The 18124-nt window shown below is 46.3% G+C and overlaps 1 protein-coding gene across 3 annotated transcripts in view; it reads right to left on the bottom strand.

Moving 5' to 3' along the window:
• AMBRA1 (autophagy and beclin 1 regulator 1) overlaps nucleotides 1–18124 on the bottom strand; it is a 191662-nt gene that overhangs the window by 15916 nt on the left and 157622 nt on the right. For all 3 annotated transcript variants that reach the window (XM_045014742.1, XM_045014743.1, XM_045014744.1), the window contains one exon: nucleotides 639–731. In XM_045014742.1, the coding sequence (XP_044870677.1) occupies nucleotides 639–731 (93 nt within the window). The remainder of the gene's footprint in view (nucleotides 1–638; nucleotides 732–18124) is intronic.

Here is an 18124-nt window from a genome sequence, read left to right as displayed (position 1 = left end):
AGGAAGCTAGAGGGGACTCCATTCCCACGTTTAGGGTACTGTGTACATCACTGGACAGAGGGGACTGGGATTCCCCATTGATCCTGGCTGTCTATGAAAAACCCTTTGGGATTTTGCAGAGCTAGATTCTCCCTTTTAGAATTTGTTATAAAGGAACAACTGTCCTGTGACCAAGAATTCAGGGATTAAAGTCATTAGCACTATCCTTCGGTTCCTGGTCACTGGAGCTGTTTAATGGATTTGTATTTGCCTGTAGCTGACCCATTATTCTCCGGGTACCTTCCCCAGTGCCATTTATTTTACGCAGCACTTTTCATACTCTGAGCCACACATGGCTCCCCAGCAGTTTGCCTAAGTGTGCTACTGATGGCAGGTGGGGCCAGAGGGGATAGATGTACTTCAGTATCGTGATCTGCCCCTCTGGGGACCAAATATTATTGCTAGTGGTGTGCCAGCTGGCATTAGCTGGGCTGTGCCAAGAGAGAAGTTGTGTACCTAATGATGCCAGTAGGATGGGAGACTGGAGGAAAGTATGGGCATGCAGCACTGTCAGCTGTAGTAAACCCAACAGGAAGAACCAAGACAGGGAGCACTCTGATTAGCTGCCTCTAACCCTCCCCTTTCCCCCTGAGACTCACCCAGGCCGCTCGGTGCTCCTGTTGCTGGAATGCACAGTGAAAACAGTCTCATTCAGCTGGTCCCAGTAATACTCAACTCCAGAGTTTAAGGCCCTGAAATGCCAAAGGGGGAAAACATTAGAAGGGGAGATTGTTCCACGCAAGCCCCCTACTGGCTGCCGTGCACGACAATACTCAGCATTTGTCTAATCTGCCCATCCAGCTTGGCTGAGCAGGCATAACCGTCTGCAATAAGGGTGTTTACTCCTGATGCACAGGTCTTCAGTGGGCTCCCAGGACAGGCTCAGATCCTGCCCAATTTAAATGAACATTTCTAGGGCTTATTGCTGCACAGTCTCCCAAACATGGAGTGCTGTCTTAGAGCATCTCTGCACTCTGAGCTGAAGGTGCAATTTCCAGCTCAGGTAGATGTTCACACACTAATTTTGATTGAGCAAGTTCACTAAAAATAGTAGCATAGGCATGAGCTAGCTGTCTGTATAGTCCTGTCAGAGACCCTGATGGCTAGCCCTCCGCCTGGGCTGCCACGCCTACACTGCTACTTTTGGTGCACTAGCTCGACCTAAGCTAGTGCATATACATCTATCCGAGCTGGAAATTACACCTTCAGCTGCAGCATAGATGTATCCTGAGCCAGAGAGTAGTGAACTGCCCCCTTTATTTCCGTGGTGTGTTAGTTCTGAAAGACCATGCCGCAGGCATGCAGCTGCACGTGCATTTATCACAATTGCATTCGTAAGTCAGGTATCTAACTATACATCCAAGTGGGCAAGTACACAAAAGGCAGAAAAAGCACTTGTCTAAAAGGCAGGGTGTCTGGCAGCATTTTACCCCGCTGAGCATGCTAACAATTACTCAATACTAAACATCGAGGTACTATACAAGGGTCTTTCCTTCTACTCGTAAATCTCAGTGCAAACATCTCACTGGCACTGGCAGGTCTTCTGTGGAATAAGGATGGATGTAGCTCAGGTTCTTAGACCACAAATGTAACTTGGCCCTACCCACAGAATAGGTTTGATACAGACCAGCCCTGGCCCAAGGGCACAGACTAGACGGGACCTAATAGGACTTTGTCATGTCTAACTTTTGTGAAGGGGCACAAGAAGATGCAGGGAGGGATGTGCATGTGCATCATCCACGCTGCTCCACTAGTCACTCAGGGTCTGGAGCAGAGTAAGTGGGTCCTTTAACTGGAGCTTTGGCATGCAGTGTACAACACTGGTGTCTTCCAGGGGTTTCAGCAGTCCAGTATGTCTAGGAAAGTCACAAAATGCTACTATTGTTAGTCCAGTTAGCAGACTTAGGGAAGAGGCCTCAGGGGCTGCTCCTGTCCTGCAGATACTGAGTACAAAGTGAGAAAAATATTTCAAAAGATACGAATGCACACGTGTTCCAGTCACCCTAGAATACGTGCTGTAGAAGTAGGGAGCAGCTGAGCCTCCCACATCCCATGAAGGGAAGCACAGAGCCGGGAAATGCACAGTTCCCCAGAGCTCTGAGAGGCAGCCAAGCTCAGTCAGCAAGTTGCATGGGAGAGCGTGTGGAGCATGGTGAGCCGAGTAAGGGCCGAAGGGCTTCTTAAAGGGACAGGCAATGCAAATACAAAGATATAGTGACACATGAAGCAAAGGGCCAGGAGGTGCCAGGCTATTGTAAAACACACAGGAGATGATCACTGCACAGCAGGAGAATCCAGCTTGTTAACACTGGGGGTCTGAGGGAGAGGAAAGAAACAGGATTACATCTGCAGACCTGGGTTCACATCTAATATAGATCACATCAGAAACAGTCTCAATCTAGTCCAGAGCAGATGTTTGTCCAGGCCATGGGAAAGTCTAGTCAGGGAGAGGCCCAGGATAAATGATATATAACCAATTAGTTCTCAAGGGCAGTGACAGAGTAATTGTGATAGCAGTAGCTCAGTACTGGATTAGTGAGGGGGGCTGTGGGACAGGAGTGAGGTGCATCAGCAGGATGGCTGCAGGAGAGGATTGAGAATTATTGGCAGAGCTGTGCGTGTTGGAGGACCAGGACCAGCAAAACATAAATGGCTCTAGTTCAGGTGCAAATGCAAAAGCCAAAGAGAAGAAAACATGCAGAGTCTGCAGAACATGATCTGTCATCACATTTTTCACTGAGCTAGTCCGACAGCATTATACCCATGTGAAAGCAGCTGCCAAGGAGACAACTATTTACAAACTCTTCAGAATTTATTGACAGATGGCCACCCATCACTAGAAACTCCCCAATCCTCCCCAATGCTCTGCCTGATACACTGAGACAGCAAAGCTTGACAACTAAGCCTACAAGGCAGCAGCATTCTCTGGCAATGAAAGCTGTTCAGATCTAGCAGTGAAATCCTCCCAAAAGCGCCTAGCTGCTTTGGCATTTGAGACTACTGGCCATCAGAGCTGTGCTGAGCCCAAACTCCCACCCTGTCCTCTGAAGCCCCCTCTGCCCCCAAGAGCACACAGTCCCCACAGCAGCCCATGCTGCTGCTACTCTTCATTAGGGATGCATGCCAACTGCTGCTATCATCTTCAAACAACTGGAGATATAAGATTTCAGTGTTGCCCCTGGTGCAGGTTCTGAGATGGTGAACACCCCACATGCTCCACTCCCCACACCAGCTGTTCAGTGGCTCCCTGCCCCCTACATGCTCCCTTCTTGGGGAGGAGTCTAATCCAGCTCGCTGCTATCAGAGCAACAATATAGCCAGGTTGCCTGCCCTGCACATGTCAGAGAAAACAGGATTACAACTCTCTCCCCCACTGCCACCCCTGCCCTTTAGCCGGAGCTCTTGCTGCTGCTCCCCATTTGTTGGATGGGAAGGTCCATTCTAACTCCATGCTGTCAGCTTGCCCCTTTCCCTGGACAGGGAAATCAATAGCCATTTAATACATTACTTCATATTCAGGTCTTAAATGGTAGCATTAATCAACTAAGCTCCCGCTGCCATGCTCCTATTAACCACTCGTTAGCTGCCAGAGGGCTGCGGCCTTTTGCTTTCATTCCCCTGGGAGAGGAGCCTGTTGGAAGCATCAGCTGCTTACCCCCACCACTGGCTCTGGGAATTCTGACAGACAGGACAAAGCAGAGTCTGTTTGATTTCATTATCTGTGGAAGTGGGATGCCCTTTTCCCTCTTTACTCAGGACCTGCTCTGACCTGGTTGCTAGGTTTTCATTCAGAGCGCTCAACGGGAGGCCAGGAGACTGACAAGTGCCATCCACCCACTCTAAGCCAATGTGCCAAGCATCCTAACTGTCCTCCCTTTGCCCTCCCTGGGCTAGCTACTCCTCCTGACCCCAACTTTTTTAAAAGTGTCAGGGTGCTGGAGTCATCTGACACAATCTTTACTCCATCCTTCCCCATGCCTTTCCCTTCCCTACCCTCTCTCTTTGCCTGTCGGAGACTGTACACATGCATCAGGGTAGGGACTGACTGCTCTCCCTCTAACATGCTATAAAAAGTGTGGTGCTAGATTATTGAAAAAAAACAACAACAACAAAATAATCCTCCAGCCTTTGTGGACTCAATTTCAAGCCCAAGTGGTCTCCAGACCTCAGACAGGGAAAGGCACACTGGGATCTTTGGGGGAACTTGAGATATCCTGGTTCAGGTACAGGAAAATGGCACAATTGTGGGCACTACCATTCTCACACAAAAGGGCTGCCTGTCTTGCCTTTACCATTTTAGGCTATGTCTCACTGAACAGGTAACCCAGGTGATTGGCACCCAGATTAGCCTAGCCCAGGTGTGAGCATCTCTAAAGTAAAGTCCTACCAGCGTTCATGTGTCCTCACTAGTTCTGCACGTCATGCATGTCTAGGGGTACATCCCATGATTTTTTGAGGAGAGGCTCTAGGATTCTTTCCCAGAAAATTATGAGAGAACAGGTCTGTCCTTTGAGGGGAATACAGGAAGGGCACTAGATGACTGTCAGCACTTGAGTGATTTCGCCACAAAACAGGTGGGTTCAAGCCAGAGTTGAAGCAAAGCCTGGGTTTTAACGCCCATCCCAAGCAAGTAAGCTAGCCTAGGATGAAAGCATCTTTGGACCTGCACCAGAGGGTTTTCTGTGTGCATGGGTAGGGGGATGAGACGAGGGTGTGAGGAGCTAAAAACCAGGTTAACTGTGCAGTGTAGCCATACCCTAAGATGTAACCACAGAGATGCTGCTATACTGAAGCCTCCTATTATTAAGTCTTTGTCTACATGAGAAACTTGCACTGGTTAAATAAGGTGTGATTTTTAAACCAGTTTAGTCGAACTAGCACAACCCCCCTGTGGGAACATTTTGTTCGGTTTAAACCAAGTTTATTTTGTTTTTGCTTATGACAATTTAAGAATTGGTTTAAGATAAACCAGAATAAGCCAGTCTTGAACCAACATCAGATTGTCCATAGGGGTTTGTACCAGTTTAACTAAATCAGTTAAAAAAAAACACAGTGCAACTTTCTTGTGTAGATGAGGCCTAAAACTTCATTTTTACATCTTGCATTACAGAATATTGTTAACTTGAAACATTCAGTCGGTCTTTCACAATGGGTTTCCCAGTTCCAGTGGATGTCATCAAAGTCTGACTATTCAGTTGAGAGATGCAGAACTAGTACTGTACTGGAAGTAGGAAAAGTGTTCCCATTACCTGAACACTAAACTTTTGTCCTAACAAGCTCTAGGCATAGAAATGCTGGAAACAACATCTTCTGAGGCTTGAGGTGGCATCTTTCCTTGGCATAGCACCAGATGTCTCTTGGATGCAGCTGCAGTAAGGAGGGCATTCACTGCCCAGGGCCTCAGAGTGAGAAATTGCAATTCTCCATGCTGCTGCTAAGTTCTTATTTTTCTTCCTTTTTATGGCTGTCAAACAAGCTCCTTAAGCCCTCCCTGGAAATCCCCATTAGCTTTGCTGAATGCAGGGCTGGTAACAGACAGGCTGTACCAACAGGGTACCTGCTCAATGAGGGGTTTGTCCAGCTCCAACTACTGATGTGCTTGGAGAGTCTGAGGGGGCACAGAGCCCCATGCTGTGTTTTACAGTTGTATTAGGGGGAGGGAAAGCTCAGTGGTTTGAGCATTGGCCTGCTAAACCCAGGGTTGTGAGTTCAATCCTTGAGGGGGCCACTTTGGGATCTGGGGCAAAAATTGGTCCTGCTAGTGAAGGCAGGGGGCTGGACTCGATGACCTTTCAAGGTCCCTTCCAGTTCTAGGAGATTGGTATATCTCCAATTATTACCTTTATTACCTGGGAGTAGGGCCTTCAAAAACCAAAAACAGAAACAACCTAAGTAGTCTTGCCCCTCAGTCTGGGAGCACTACCTACACACTGCACGTGAGCCCTGTGGCAGAGAAGAAACGGGTGCTCCTGTCTCACAGAAATGCTTGATTGATTTTGCCATCCATAAGGGGAAAACTGAACACTCACCATTTGTAGTTTCCTAGGCCAGAAGGGACCATTGTGATCATCTAGTTTGAGCTGTATAGCAAAGGCCATGGAACTTCCCCAACACAGTATCCAGAGCAGAGCTTTTAAGAAAATATCCAATCTTTGATTTTAAAATGTCCAGTGATGGAGAATCCACCACGACTCTCAGTAAATTGTTCCAGTGGTTAATTGCCCTCACTGTTAAAAACATGCACCTTATTTCCAGTCTGAATTTATCTAGCTTCGACTTCCAGCCATTGGATCATGTTATACATTTCTCCGCTAGACTGAAGAGTCCATTATCAAATACTTGTTCCCCATGCAGCTACTTACAGACTGTGATCAAGCCTCCCCTTAATGTTAAACTAAATAGATTGAGCTCATTGTCTCATTGGCTTAAAAAGAATTTACCAAGAGAGCTGCCCCAGGGCAAGTCCAACATCAATCCCATAGTGAGGTCATCAGGGATGAAAACTTCCAGCAGGCATATACTCATAGACGGAGCTCAGTAGGGAAGCGGGACTAGATGCAGTGAAGCCAATCAGTGTGGTGGCAGGAGCCGTTATGAAGAGGCCTTTATCTTGCAATGTGCTGAGCTTGCCTGGCAAGGGGGATCATGTTTCAAACAGCTCAGCTTATGGGACCTGGAAATAATGCTGATCAAGATAACGCTAATATATCTTTCACTTCAAACGATCCCAAACCCCTTAAAGTTAAAGTGAAATACAAGCAATGGTAAGGGATAACCTCACACCTTACTACAACCCAGAACAACCACAGTACAGTACTCCATGGAACAGAGTTGGGGCATTGTATCCAGTTGATTCAGGGCCACCATTACCACTTCCTGCAGCCTCTAGGTCACAGGTGGGCAAACTACGGGACACGGGCCACATTCGGCCCACGGGACCGTCCAGCCCGGCCCTTGAGCTCCTGGCCCTGGAGGCTCGCACCCAGCCCCTCCCCGGCTGTTCCCCCTCCCCTGCAGCCTCAGCTCACTGCGCCGCTGGCACAATGCTTTGGGTGGCGGGGCTGCGAGCTCTTGGCAGGTCGCGCAGCTGCAGAGCCGCGGCCTGACCTGGTGCTCTGTGCTGCCTGGCTGCCAGCCACCGGTGCTCCAGGCAGTGCTGTAATAGGGCAGGGAGCAAGGGGGGTTGGATAGAGGGCAGGGGAGTTCGGGGTGGTGAGGGGGCAGGGGTGTGGATAGGGGTTGGGGAACAGGAGGGTTGAATGGGGGCAGGGGTCCTGGGGGAGGCAGTCGGGGGCAGTCAGGAGTGGAGGTTCCGGAGGCTGTCAGGGGACAGAGAGCAGGGGGGTTGGATGGGGCAGGAGTCCCACAGGGGCCTTCAGAGGGCAAGAAACAGGGGGGGTCAGATAGGGGGCCAGGCCATGCACAGCTGTTTGGGGAGGCACAGCCTCCCTAACTAGCCCTCCACACAATTTCAGAAACCTGATGCAGCCCTCAGGCCAAAAAGTTTGACGCCCCTGCTATAGGAGGTCTCCTCATCTGAATACCAACCTAGCCTGAAGCTACTTGGCTTGTGAGAACTGAAAAGACCCAATGTGAAGTGAACTAGCAGCAGACCCAACCCATACAGAACAGGGCTGGGTGAAACAGCTGGCTTTCACACTGCAAAAGCTCCTCTCTTGCTTCAAGAATATCAATTTTTAAGCCAGTTTCAGAAATCCACCATCAAGTCAATTTCATCGTCATTGTGGGTCATTCTGTAAATTTTAAGGTAATATATTAAACAGTTTGCATTTTCCATGACAAAAAATACCTTCTCCCCTCTTCCTATGAAAATGCCAGCAACTCTGCCGCCTTCCTGCTAGGGTGAGGGAATGAACAACCAAGTGAAAGTGCACCAGTCAATCAGGATATTGTTGTTCTTGTTTGGAAAGGCTGAAACACCAGGACCTGCCTCCCTGGTACCCCACACAAAGCTTCCCCCAGCTCCCAGCTGTACTCCACACAATCAGCTTTTATCTCCTGCCTACGGAGAGGATGAGTAAGGGACCTAATTTCAGTGTAGTAATCATAGTGCTTGTTCCCATGAATAGCTGGACAGTACAGATTTATGTACGTGAGAGGTTTGGATCTCTCAGCAGCTGCCCAGATAGGGAAATACTGGGATCTATAGTCCTGATTTCAATACAATTTAATTTCCTGTGCAGGAGATGGATCATGTGCAGAGAAAGAGAGAAATCCAAGGTCCTTCACCAAAGGCTCTTAAGCAAAGTAAGTAGTCATGGGGTAAGAGGTAAGGTCCTCTCGTGGATCAGTTAAAAGACAAGAAACAATAGGTAGGAATAAATGGTCAGTTTTCAGAATGGACAGAGGTAAATAGTGGTGTCCCCCAGGGATCTGTATTGGGACCTGGGAAAGGGGGTAAAAAGTGAGGTTGGGAAAGTTTGCAGCTGATACCAAATCATTCAAGATAGTTAAGTCCAAAGCAGACAGCGAAGAGCTACAAAGGGATCTCACAAAACTGGGCGACGGAGCAACAAAATGGCAGATGAAATTCCACATTGATAAATGCAAAATAATGCATAAGCCAAATTTTTTTTAGTAAAAAAGGGAAGCACCAGAGAAGGGGGTTGGCTTATGAACGGGTATAGAAAGGGAGAGGTGGGACACAGCCCCTCCCCCCAGCAGAGGGAGCAAGGAGAGGCAGCAGAGCCAGAAGGGAAGAGGTGGAGCGAGTGAAGGACCCCCTGCTGCCGAAGTGCCAACGAAGACCTGGACTGCCACCGAGTATTCAAATCAGGCCCCGCAGTTCCTAAAGCCAGCCCTGTGGGGGGGGGGTCCCGGGCTAGGGGTGGGGTCATGTGGGGGGTGGTCACAGGGGTTACTCCTCTGACTCCCAGCTACAACCCCTCAAAAATTTCCCCACCAGTTGTTGTCCTGGCCCGTCAGGACAAGCAGCTGGCGCGCCGGGACACTTTGTTTACTTAGGTTTTACCTCCATGCCTGCGGATGCTCGAGGTAAACAAACCATCTCGGCTCACCAGTGGCTTATCCTGATGGCCCGGGAGCCAAAGTTTGCTGACCCCTGAATTATAGGGTAGGCTTATGAACGGGTTATAAAAATTTTCCATTTCTATTTATTGGGGGGTGGGGGGGGGGGCGGCTTATAAACGAACCGGCTTATGATCGAGTATATACGGTAATTCCCGCAGACCAACCCCCAAACCTCCCCTACACAAAAGTGAAGCTATTTAAGGTAGGGAGTTTATAAGCCCCACTAACAAGGTCTCTCCATTGAAGCTATGTGCAATGTGGAGTTTGTAAGTTCCTTGAACTAGACCTATTTGGTTTGAGATCTCCTTAAATCAAGCTTCATAAGAAGAATAAAATGCTTAAACCACTCTAAGGACTTAGTGGGGCTTCAACTGGATCATGGACTTGAGACTAACACTGCTCAAGCTGCTTTAATCCCTTATGTTCTCTTAATAAGATGTTTATGTCCTGTCAGGTCTTAGAGTGGCTTAAACTACTTAAGATGCTTAAAATCTTTAGGGCAGTTCAAACTACTTAAACCCTCTAAGAAATTAAACATCTTAAACTGCAATAAGGGCTTAGAGCCAAGTAAACTGTTTAATCTACTTTAAACACTTACAATGGTTTAGCAGCAGTTAATGTATAACCAGTTCAAAGTAGGCTTGTTTTGTAGATCTTATGGAGAATTAATCAAGACAAATGGGGAAAACGGCTTCAATTGGGAGGAAGTTGCTTCTAAAGTTCTGAACATTTAAGGCTAGAAAGCATAACAAAAGCTTTCAGATAGAGCATTCTAGTGAGCATGTATGAAGCTGCCAAATCTTAAACATTCACCAGTTACAGAATCAAAATCTTGGCTTGACTGAAGTCTCGGAGAGATCCACAAACCAAACCAAGTTTGATATATTTCTAGTCTCAGCAGCTTTGAAATTAGTTAAGTAAAAAAACTTCTAACTGGAATACATGGAGAATGGGGGGGTGAAGGGGGGGAGTAGCAGCATATATTTTTTTCCAGTTCCAATAATGGGGAAAAAAAATGCTCCACCAATTAGTTTCCATAAAAGTTAATATTTGGATTGAGATCAAACATGGAACATTTCAATCCATAAGAATATCTGAAAGTTATGAACAATTGAAAGAGAGAGCAGGTAAAAGAGAAGCAGGAACTCAACCTTGGCTATTGTGGGATCTACCCAAGCTCACTACAATACTTTGACAAACCACTATCATCCCTCTGTCAAAAAAACAGCAGGTAAGAAACAGGGAAGATGGCTCCATAATGGACTGCACCAAAGTTCAGAAGATAAAAAAACTGTACTGCAAATGGCAGAGGAAGCAACCAAACAAGGACAGTCAGTTAAGGCTTGCAGGGAAAAGGTGAATGCTGCAACAAAGCACAATGAGTTAGTGCTGTCAAATGGGGAAAATAAGGGGTTTTCTAAAATTATCAGGGATGAAACTAATGATGAGTCAAGTGGCTGAGATCCTGAACTGTTTTTTGAAATTTGCATTCAAAAAAGAAAATCAATGGAAGTTTAAACCAATAAGGAGCAAGAAAATGTCTAAAAAGTGTTCTTGACAAAAGGCAGGTAAGAGAACATTTGGAAAAAATGGAGCCCATTTGAGAGAGGCTGTCATCCTTGGAGATTTCAACATCCACCGACAAGGCCACAGATACAAAAGCTCAAAAACTCATTTTCTCATTTGCCTCTGTAGGACTTTCACAGGTCATATCTGGTCAAACCCATACAGCTGGTCACACCCTGGACCTGATATTTGGCCTGTCTAGTTAGAGGACACTGCAACCCAAGCCATTGTTGGGGACAGACCATCACTTCATTAATGCCATGGCCAAAGTTCTTCTAGTTCTCAGGCAACAAGACAGACCCACAATCCCAATTCAACCATGCAGACTCATGGACTCCAACACATTCCAAACGTCTTCTAAAGGACAGCAGCGCCCCAACCAAAGGACGACGAACCAAGGTCCCGGTGAATCGTTTTCACTAGACTCAGCCATTGATAGGCTGGCCCCCAAAGGGTCCTTCCCTCCCATCACTTCCATAGATCTCCTTGGTTTTCTAAACTCTGCACAGGATGAAGAGAGAGGGGTGGAAACCCAAACACTGATGCCAATAAACAAAGGCTGATACAGACAGGATGAAACAATGAATTCCTCCAAGCCTATGCTGAGGCCGTACTACAGGCCAAGAAAGCATTTCCATCAGTCATCACGGAAGCTGCCAAATCCCACCCCCAGGAGCAATCCAGCATGATAAACCACTTTTCAATCCTGAGTGTCTAGAACGGAGCACCAAGTGCAGGGAAGAACTCTCATCCTAAGTCGCTGAACAGATCACAAACCTTTGGGAAGCTCTCTTAAAAACATGGATCCTTTCTGCCTATACCCACTGACTGCCAGCATGCCTCCATTCCCAGAGTTCACTCATCAACAAGTTCTGAACACCCTAAAGAAGTCTTGTCCCAAGTCCTGTGAATCCCACCCATGTCCTTCCAGGCTTGCAAAAGCATCACGTGCAACGGGCATCACTCCTCTGAGGCACTGGCTGTTTCAGTCAGAAGGAATCTTTCTTTCCTCCTTCAAATACATAACAGTTCAACATTGAAGAAACCCACCTTGGATACATCAGTTCTAGCCAACTACTGATCAGTGTCAAATCCCACACTTCTGAGCAAGCTCAGAGAAACTAGCTAAAGGCCAACTACATACTCATCTAACTAATATTCTAAACCCAGAACACACTGGATTCAGGCCAGAATATGGATCTAAAACTGTTTATTGGCACTGATGGATAATCTGCTCCTGGTCAGAGGGCAGACATCCATTCTCATTCACTTCTTTGACCGTGCCTTCTTTAACATAAATACATAGCAACATGTCTATTAAACAAAACAGAATCCTACCCAAACAAGAGATTCCACTGTATGTACCTCTCCCCCTAGGGACAGGATGACACAGATGTTAGTCACGTCGCTTTAATGCAGTATTGGAAGACACTCAGATACTACAGTGATGAGTATGGTATAAGAACCTACACAGAACAGAATAAGGTGGTTGTACAATATGCACTCCAAGATGGTAAGAAAATTACTAGATCAACTTCTGTGCAAATGATGACTATTTTTGACAAGTTACATAAAACTGGAGAGGTACCTGAAGACCACAGAAAACAAATGTAGCACTGATCTTCAAAGAGAGAAGGTCAATTTAATTTGGCAATTACTGTCTCTTCTCAGCCTAAAAAGAATAATAATTAATTGAATATCCAGAAGGGAACAGAAGAATGAGCAATAAGCAATATTTTGGTGGGTTAGAGAGAATTTCTTGCCAGATAAACCGTTGCTTTTCTTGACAGAATTACAAAATTGGTGAAAGAAAGGAAAGGTAGATGTGATATACTTGGATTTTAATGACTTATCGGGTATGGTGTCTCACACAAATCTTACTCAACATATATTTCTACCAGCTTGGATACAAACATTGCCACCTGAACTGAAAACTGGCTGAAGAACTGCAAAAAGGTTACCGCAAAGGCCCAATGAGTTGATACACCAGATGGCATACATAAAGGTTTTAATATAAGGACAGAGCCAATAGCTATGAAATATTTTTAAATTACTTTTTTGATCTTTGACTTTTAACCTGGGTTAGGATTTTCTGATTCTCCCCACTTTTTTTTTTGAAAGAAGAATTAATATTTTGATTTATGGGGTCTATTCTAAATTAATAAAAAGCTTACTTAATCTTTTACTTAAAATAATTATATTTTTATTCAACTGTTTGAATAGCACAATTAAATTGCAATTGGAATTTGATTTAATAAATTAAATTGATAATATAGAATAAAATTAACAATTGACTAAATTATTAAATATTGTGGATGAACACAATTAAGGCCTAAATTATGGAGTTAACATAACACAATTAATTTTTGTACATACTTAAGCCTGGAAAGTTAGGGAGGCATGGATGTAGTTTGTTTGCTAGCCTATGCAGCAATACACACTCCTTCGAAGTGCGTCCTTACTGAACGACTTTTGCAGTTAACTTGTTTTTATAATACTGAATGATTAACAATCATAACTTTCCTCTTGAGGCAGATTGTGTTACACAGCCCGGGGTGACCTGAGTGATTTCAGGTAGTATTTACTTTAGAGATACAATAAGCATGTGCTTTTTCACAAGTAAATTACAAAAGGAGAAACATTATTTAAAAAGAAGATGGTTATTCAGAGAAAAAGACTAATTCTCTGGCTCGTTGGTTTTGGGAACTTCAGAGCCAAGGAACTGCACTTCAGGAGACCAGAAGTGGTTGTTTTTGGTCTTAGTACCTGACACTGGCAGGTGGGTTTTCTCAGGCACTTGGCTGACACAGCCTGCAGTTGTCTTGGTCTCCTCTTTCCTTAGGGAAGGAGGGGCAGCAGCCCTTTTTGGTATGGGTAGTGGCCCAGAGGATTACATTTGCCTCCCTGCTTACCTGGTTTTTTATGGCTATGATTTCAGTTGGCTTCATCCAGTGGCCCCTCCCCTGAGGTCTTCAAGCAAATCAGGGGATTACAAATCTTGCACCCTAATACATGGCTGAATCTGGGTTGAGAGGTTGGCCAGCTGAACCATTTTGGTAGTTTGAAAAGTACTGACTTACTGACATTTCTGTCACCAACCGCAACTGATGTTCTGGAGATGTGGCATCAGCAGATGACTGCACAGATGTGATTCTGGGCCCTCTCCTATGGGGTACCAGTTACAGCAGTAGTTCTCAACTAAGGGTCCGGGGCCCCCTGTGGGGCCACGAGCAGGTTTCAGGGGGTCTGCCAAGCAGGGCCAGCATTAGACTCGCTTGGGCCCAGGGCAGAAAGCTGAAGTCCCACTGCATGGGCTGAAGCCCAAGAAATGTAGCTTTGTGGAGGCCCTGTGGCATGGTGCCTCAGGCAACTGCCCTGCTTGCTACCCCCTAATGCCAGCCCTGGCTTTTATATGCAGAAAAACAGTTGTTGCAACACAGGTGGGCCGTGGAGTTTTTATAGCATGTTGGAGGGGGGAGAGGTGCTCAGAAAGAAAAAGGTTGAGAACCCCTGAGGTACAGGATACAAACAGTTTGTGGCCCTTTTGAGTTTTAGGCATGGGACACACATTTAGCAGAATTTTTTTAACCTATTAGCTGGAGGACTTTTTACATTACTTATACTTTTAATCATACTTCATCCTTATAGCACTTTTAAAAATATAAGGGGATTTTTACTGGTAAAGACTGGGGAACTAAGAGGTCTGTATAATCTAATGGGGTGAAGGCTATTCCTGAGCAAAGGGCTGTCTTAAGCTTTATTAATATTAACTTTACGTGACCTGAAGAAAACCTAAAAGTTTGTCAAACAAGAGGTTGAACTTTATAAAACTATGGCCGCTCGGGTAGGCTGTTTTATGTTATACAGACTAGACTGCTCAGACTTCCTCAATGAAATCCAGACACATGATCCAAACTCTCTAGCAGCAAACTACTAGTGTCACATTAGTCAGTACTTTAGCATGTCCTGTGGGACGGAAGGAAGGAAGGAACCCATTCATATGTGACACACAGAGATAAGTGTTAAATAAACTGATCCTCAAAACCAGCATGTGGAAGTGATACAGATGAGCTAAGCAGTGTTGTGAGGCCAGAGCCTTGTCCTTCTAAATGACATCTTTCAACTGACACCAGATCCAATCTCAGCTATCGGGAAGCATGATGTCAGAAGGGAGACACTGGTCCAAACCCAATCCCCTCATCAGCTGAGTTGGGCTCATGGGGCTCCAGCAAAGGGGCTGTTTAATTGCGGTGCAGGCATTTGGGCTTGGGCTGGAGCCAGGGCTCTGGGACTCTGCTAGGAGGGAGGGTCCCAGAACTCAGGCTCCAGCCTGACCCCAAACATCTACACTGCAATTACAGTCCCTGAGCCTGCGAGCCTGAGTCAGCTGACACGGGCCCGCTGTGGGTTTTTAATGGCAGTGTAGACATACCTTGACATGCTGCTGTGTCCACAATGACTAGGTCTCAGAGCACCGCATAGAGCTCTCAGGAAACACGGGCTTCCATTGTCAATTTAAAAACAATTTAGTCAAATTTCCACTCGCAAAATGTCTGGGACCACAGGAACTCCTAACCTAAAGGGGAAAGCCCCTGAGGGTATGTCTTCACTGCAGAGTTAACTTGAGCAGTGCCCCTAGCCCCACTCCCATCCACACACAAAACCCTCTCACCTGAGTTTGGTGGTGCTTTCAATTTGGGCTAGCTGACACGGCTAGGGATATAGGTTTTCACTCAGCTGGTAACCTGCCCACATTACAGCATGGACACAGGCTAAATCACTTAAGTGTGGATAGTTCTCCAATACTTTCCCACAATTCCCCTATGTGTCCAGAAGGACAGAAATTCTCCCACAACTCACTGGGAAAGAATCAGAGCATCTCATCTTACTGCACCATAAAGAACCTTAAGATATTTCCACAGGAGTCCTTGCAACACACATGGGGAGTACAGCATCACTGATGACACAGTAACTTGGGCACGACTTTGCAGTGTGGCTGCTCAGAGCTGTGTGCTCAGAACCAGGTGCCAATCATAGAATCATAGAACTGGAAGGGACCTCAAGAGGTCATCTAGTCCAGTCCCCTGCACTCATGGCAAGACTAATTATCTAGACAATCCCTGACAGGTGTTTGTCTAACCTGCTCTTAAAAATCTCCAGTGATGGAGATTCCACAACCTCCTAGGCAATTTATTCCAGTGCTTAACCACCTTGACAGTTAGGAAGTTTTTTCTAATGTCCAACCTAAACCTCCCTTGCTGCAATTTAAGCCCATAGCTTCTTGTCCTATCCTCAGAGGTTAAGAAAAAACATTTTTCTTCCTCCTCCTTGTAACAACCTTTTACATATTTGAAAATGGTTATCATGTCAATCAATGATGTCAATGTCATGTTAACTCAATCACTTGAGTTAAGTCTGCAATGAAGATATATCCTGAGTGCCTGGGACGAGATACCATCTAACATACTTCAATTACACAGGAAGGAGAACGCAGAGGCTCCTCTTTCCCTCTTCATTCACCCTGCAACCACTGAGGTTATTCTTAAAAGGCAAACTATGCATCAGGGCTTATGTTGCTGGGAGGCATCTCTGCTAATAACTGAACAGGCTGATAAATGGGATCAGCCAGCCCAGAGACATGACAGATGTAGACAGCGGGATAGATTGCCATCTCTCTACCAGCACTAATAACCGGATGAAGGCATGCTGCCCCCATCGCTAGATTAGATGATATGCAATTCTCAAGAAGAAACTGGACTGGCACAGACAAACAGTCTCAGTGATAAAGCATGGAAGCCTGGTATAGTGAAGTCAATTTTCACAGAACAGTTTCACTACAAAGAGAATTGCAATAAGTGCACAGCACAACACTGCATTAATCTGGGACACTCTACCTACTTCCCTATAAGAGGATTGCACTGGAAAGTCTGTGTCTCAGAACCAAGACATATCTTCAAGTGGTATTTTAATTTGTTACCAGAGGCTCCCTATCTGCAGAAGGAATGATTCCTCATCTCTGCCTGCACTGCACAGCTGGCCCTGGAAAAGGCCTTTGCAGCTCTTAGTTTTGGAATTACCCATAGCCATGTTCAAAGCATGTTGAGGTTTTGGAATCAGTGTTTCCAAAAGATCTGGGCAATAAGTCCCACCTGAACCTGTTCCTGGAGAGGGGAGATTGAGAATGGAAGAACACAGAGAATAGTGCTTAGCTCACCCTGCTGCACAGCCTTCTCCAGGAGAAGCCAAAGTGCGCACTGGGCAGTACAGCTGTCTGTGCCTGCCAGCTAGTGTTCACACACACAGGCTCTGGAAGGCCGTGAATGTTTCATAAGATGGGAGTGCAGATCATTTCTGATGAATGGAAAAGATCTTGATTGGACATGATGGGGTAGAAAGATTATGAGGAGCTGATACGGTGAGTGTCAACAGGGGTTTGGGACAACTACAGAAATGCCAGTGCTCCCCCTAGGGAAAGTTCCTCCTGCTGCACAGTAACACTGCTGATGGGTCTGGTCTCTACATTGCAATTAGACAGCCTCACTTGTTTGAACAGTGATTCCTGTTCTTTTCTACACTGGGGGGCAGTCACCAGGAGTTAAGGTAGAATTTAGCAGCATTAGATCGATTTAACCCTGCACCCGTACACATGACGAAGCCATTTTTGTCAACTTAAAGGGCTCTTAAAATCGATTTCTGTACTCTTCCCCGACGAGGGGATTAGCGCTGAAATCGACATAGCCAGGTCGAATTTGGGGTAGTGTGGATGCAATTTGACGGTATTGGCCTCCAGGAGCTATCCCAGAGTGCTCCATTGTGACCGCTCTGGACAGCACTTTGAACTCAGATGCACTAGCCAGGTACACATGAAAAGCCCTGGGAACTTTTGAATTTCATTTCCTGTTTGGCCAGCATGGCGAACTCAGCAGCACAGGTGACCATGCAGTCCCCTCAGAATGTTTCTACGCTCCCCTTATCATCTCCGTCCCTGAGGTTATCGCAGATTAGAAGGTGAAAAAAACCGCACTCGCGATGACATGTTTTCCAAGCTCATGCAGTCCTCCCGCACTGATAGGGCACAGCATAATGCATGGAGGCATTCAGTGGCAGAGGCCAGGAAAGAATTCGTGTGTTTGCTTAACGGCAAAAGTATCACGCCTCGCTAGTAATCCTGCCCGAGCCAGGTCACTGTGTCACATGCAGTCTGCGCTGTGTCAGCCTTGGGCAGGGGCATGACCGCTTTGTGAGCAGGAAGGCCATATAGACATAGACATTGCATTAGCAGGGCCGGCTCCAGCGTTTTTGTCGCCCCAAGCGGCGGAGGAGGGGGGAAAAAAAAAATCACGATTAGCGGCACTTCGGCGGCAGGTCCTTCCCTCCGAGAGGGACCAAGGGACCTGCCGCCGAATTGCTGCTGAAGACCTGGCGTGCCACCTCCCTTCCATAGGCCGCCCCAAGCACCTGCTTGCTG

This window comes from Mauremys mutica, chromosome 4, assembly GCF_020497125.1.
Source record: "Mauremys mutica isolate MM-2020 ecotype Southern chromosome 4, ASM2049712v1, whole genome shotgun sequence".
Classification (NCBI taxonomy): domain Eukaryota; kingdom Metazoa; phylum Chordata; order Testudines; family Geoemydidae; genus Mauremys; species Mauremys mutica.
The sequence above is the reverse complement of the archived record's forward strand: the minus strand, read 5'-3'. Positions and strand labels throughout refer to the sequence as shown.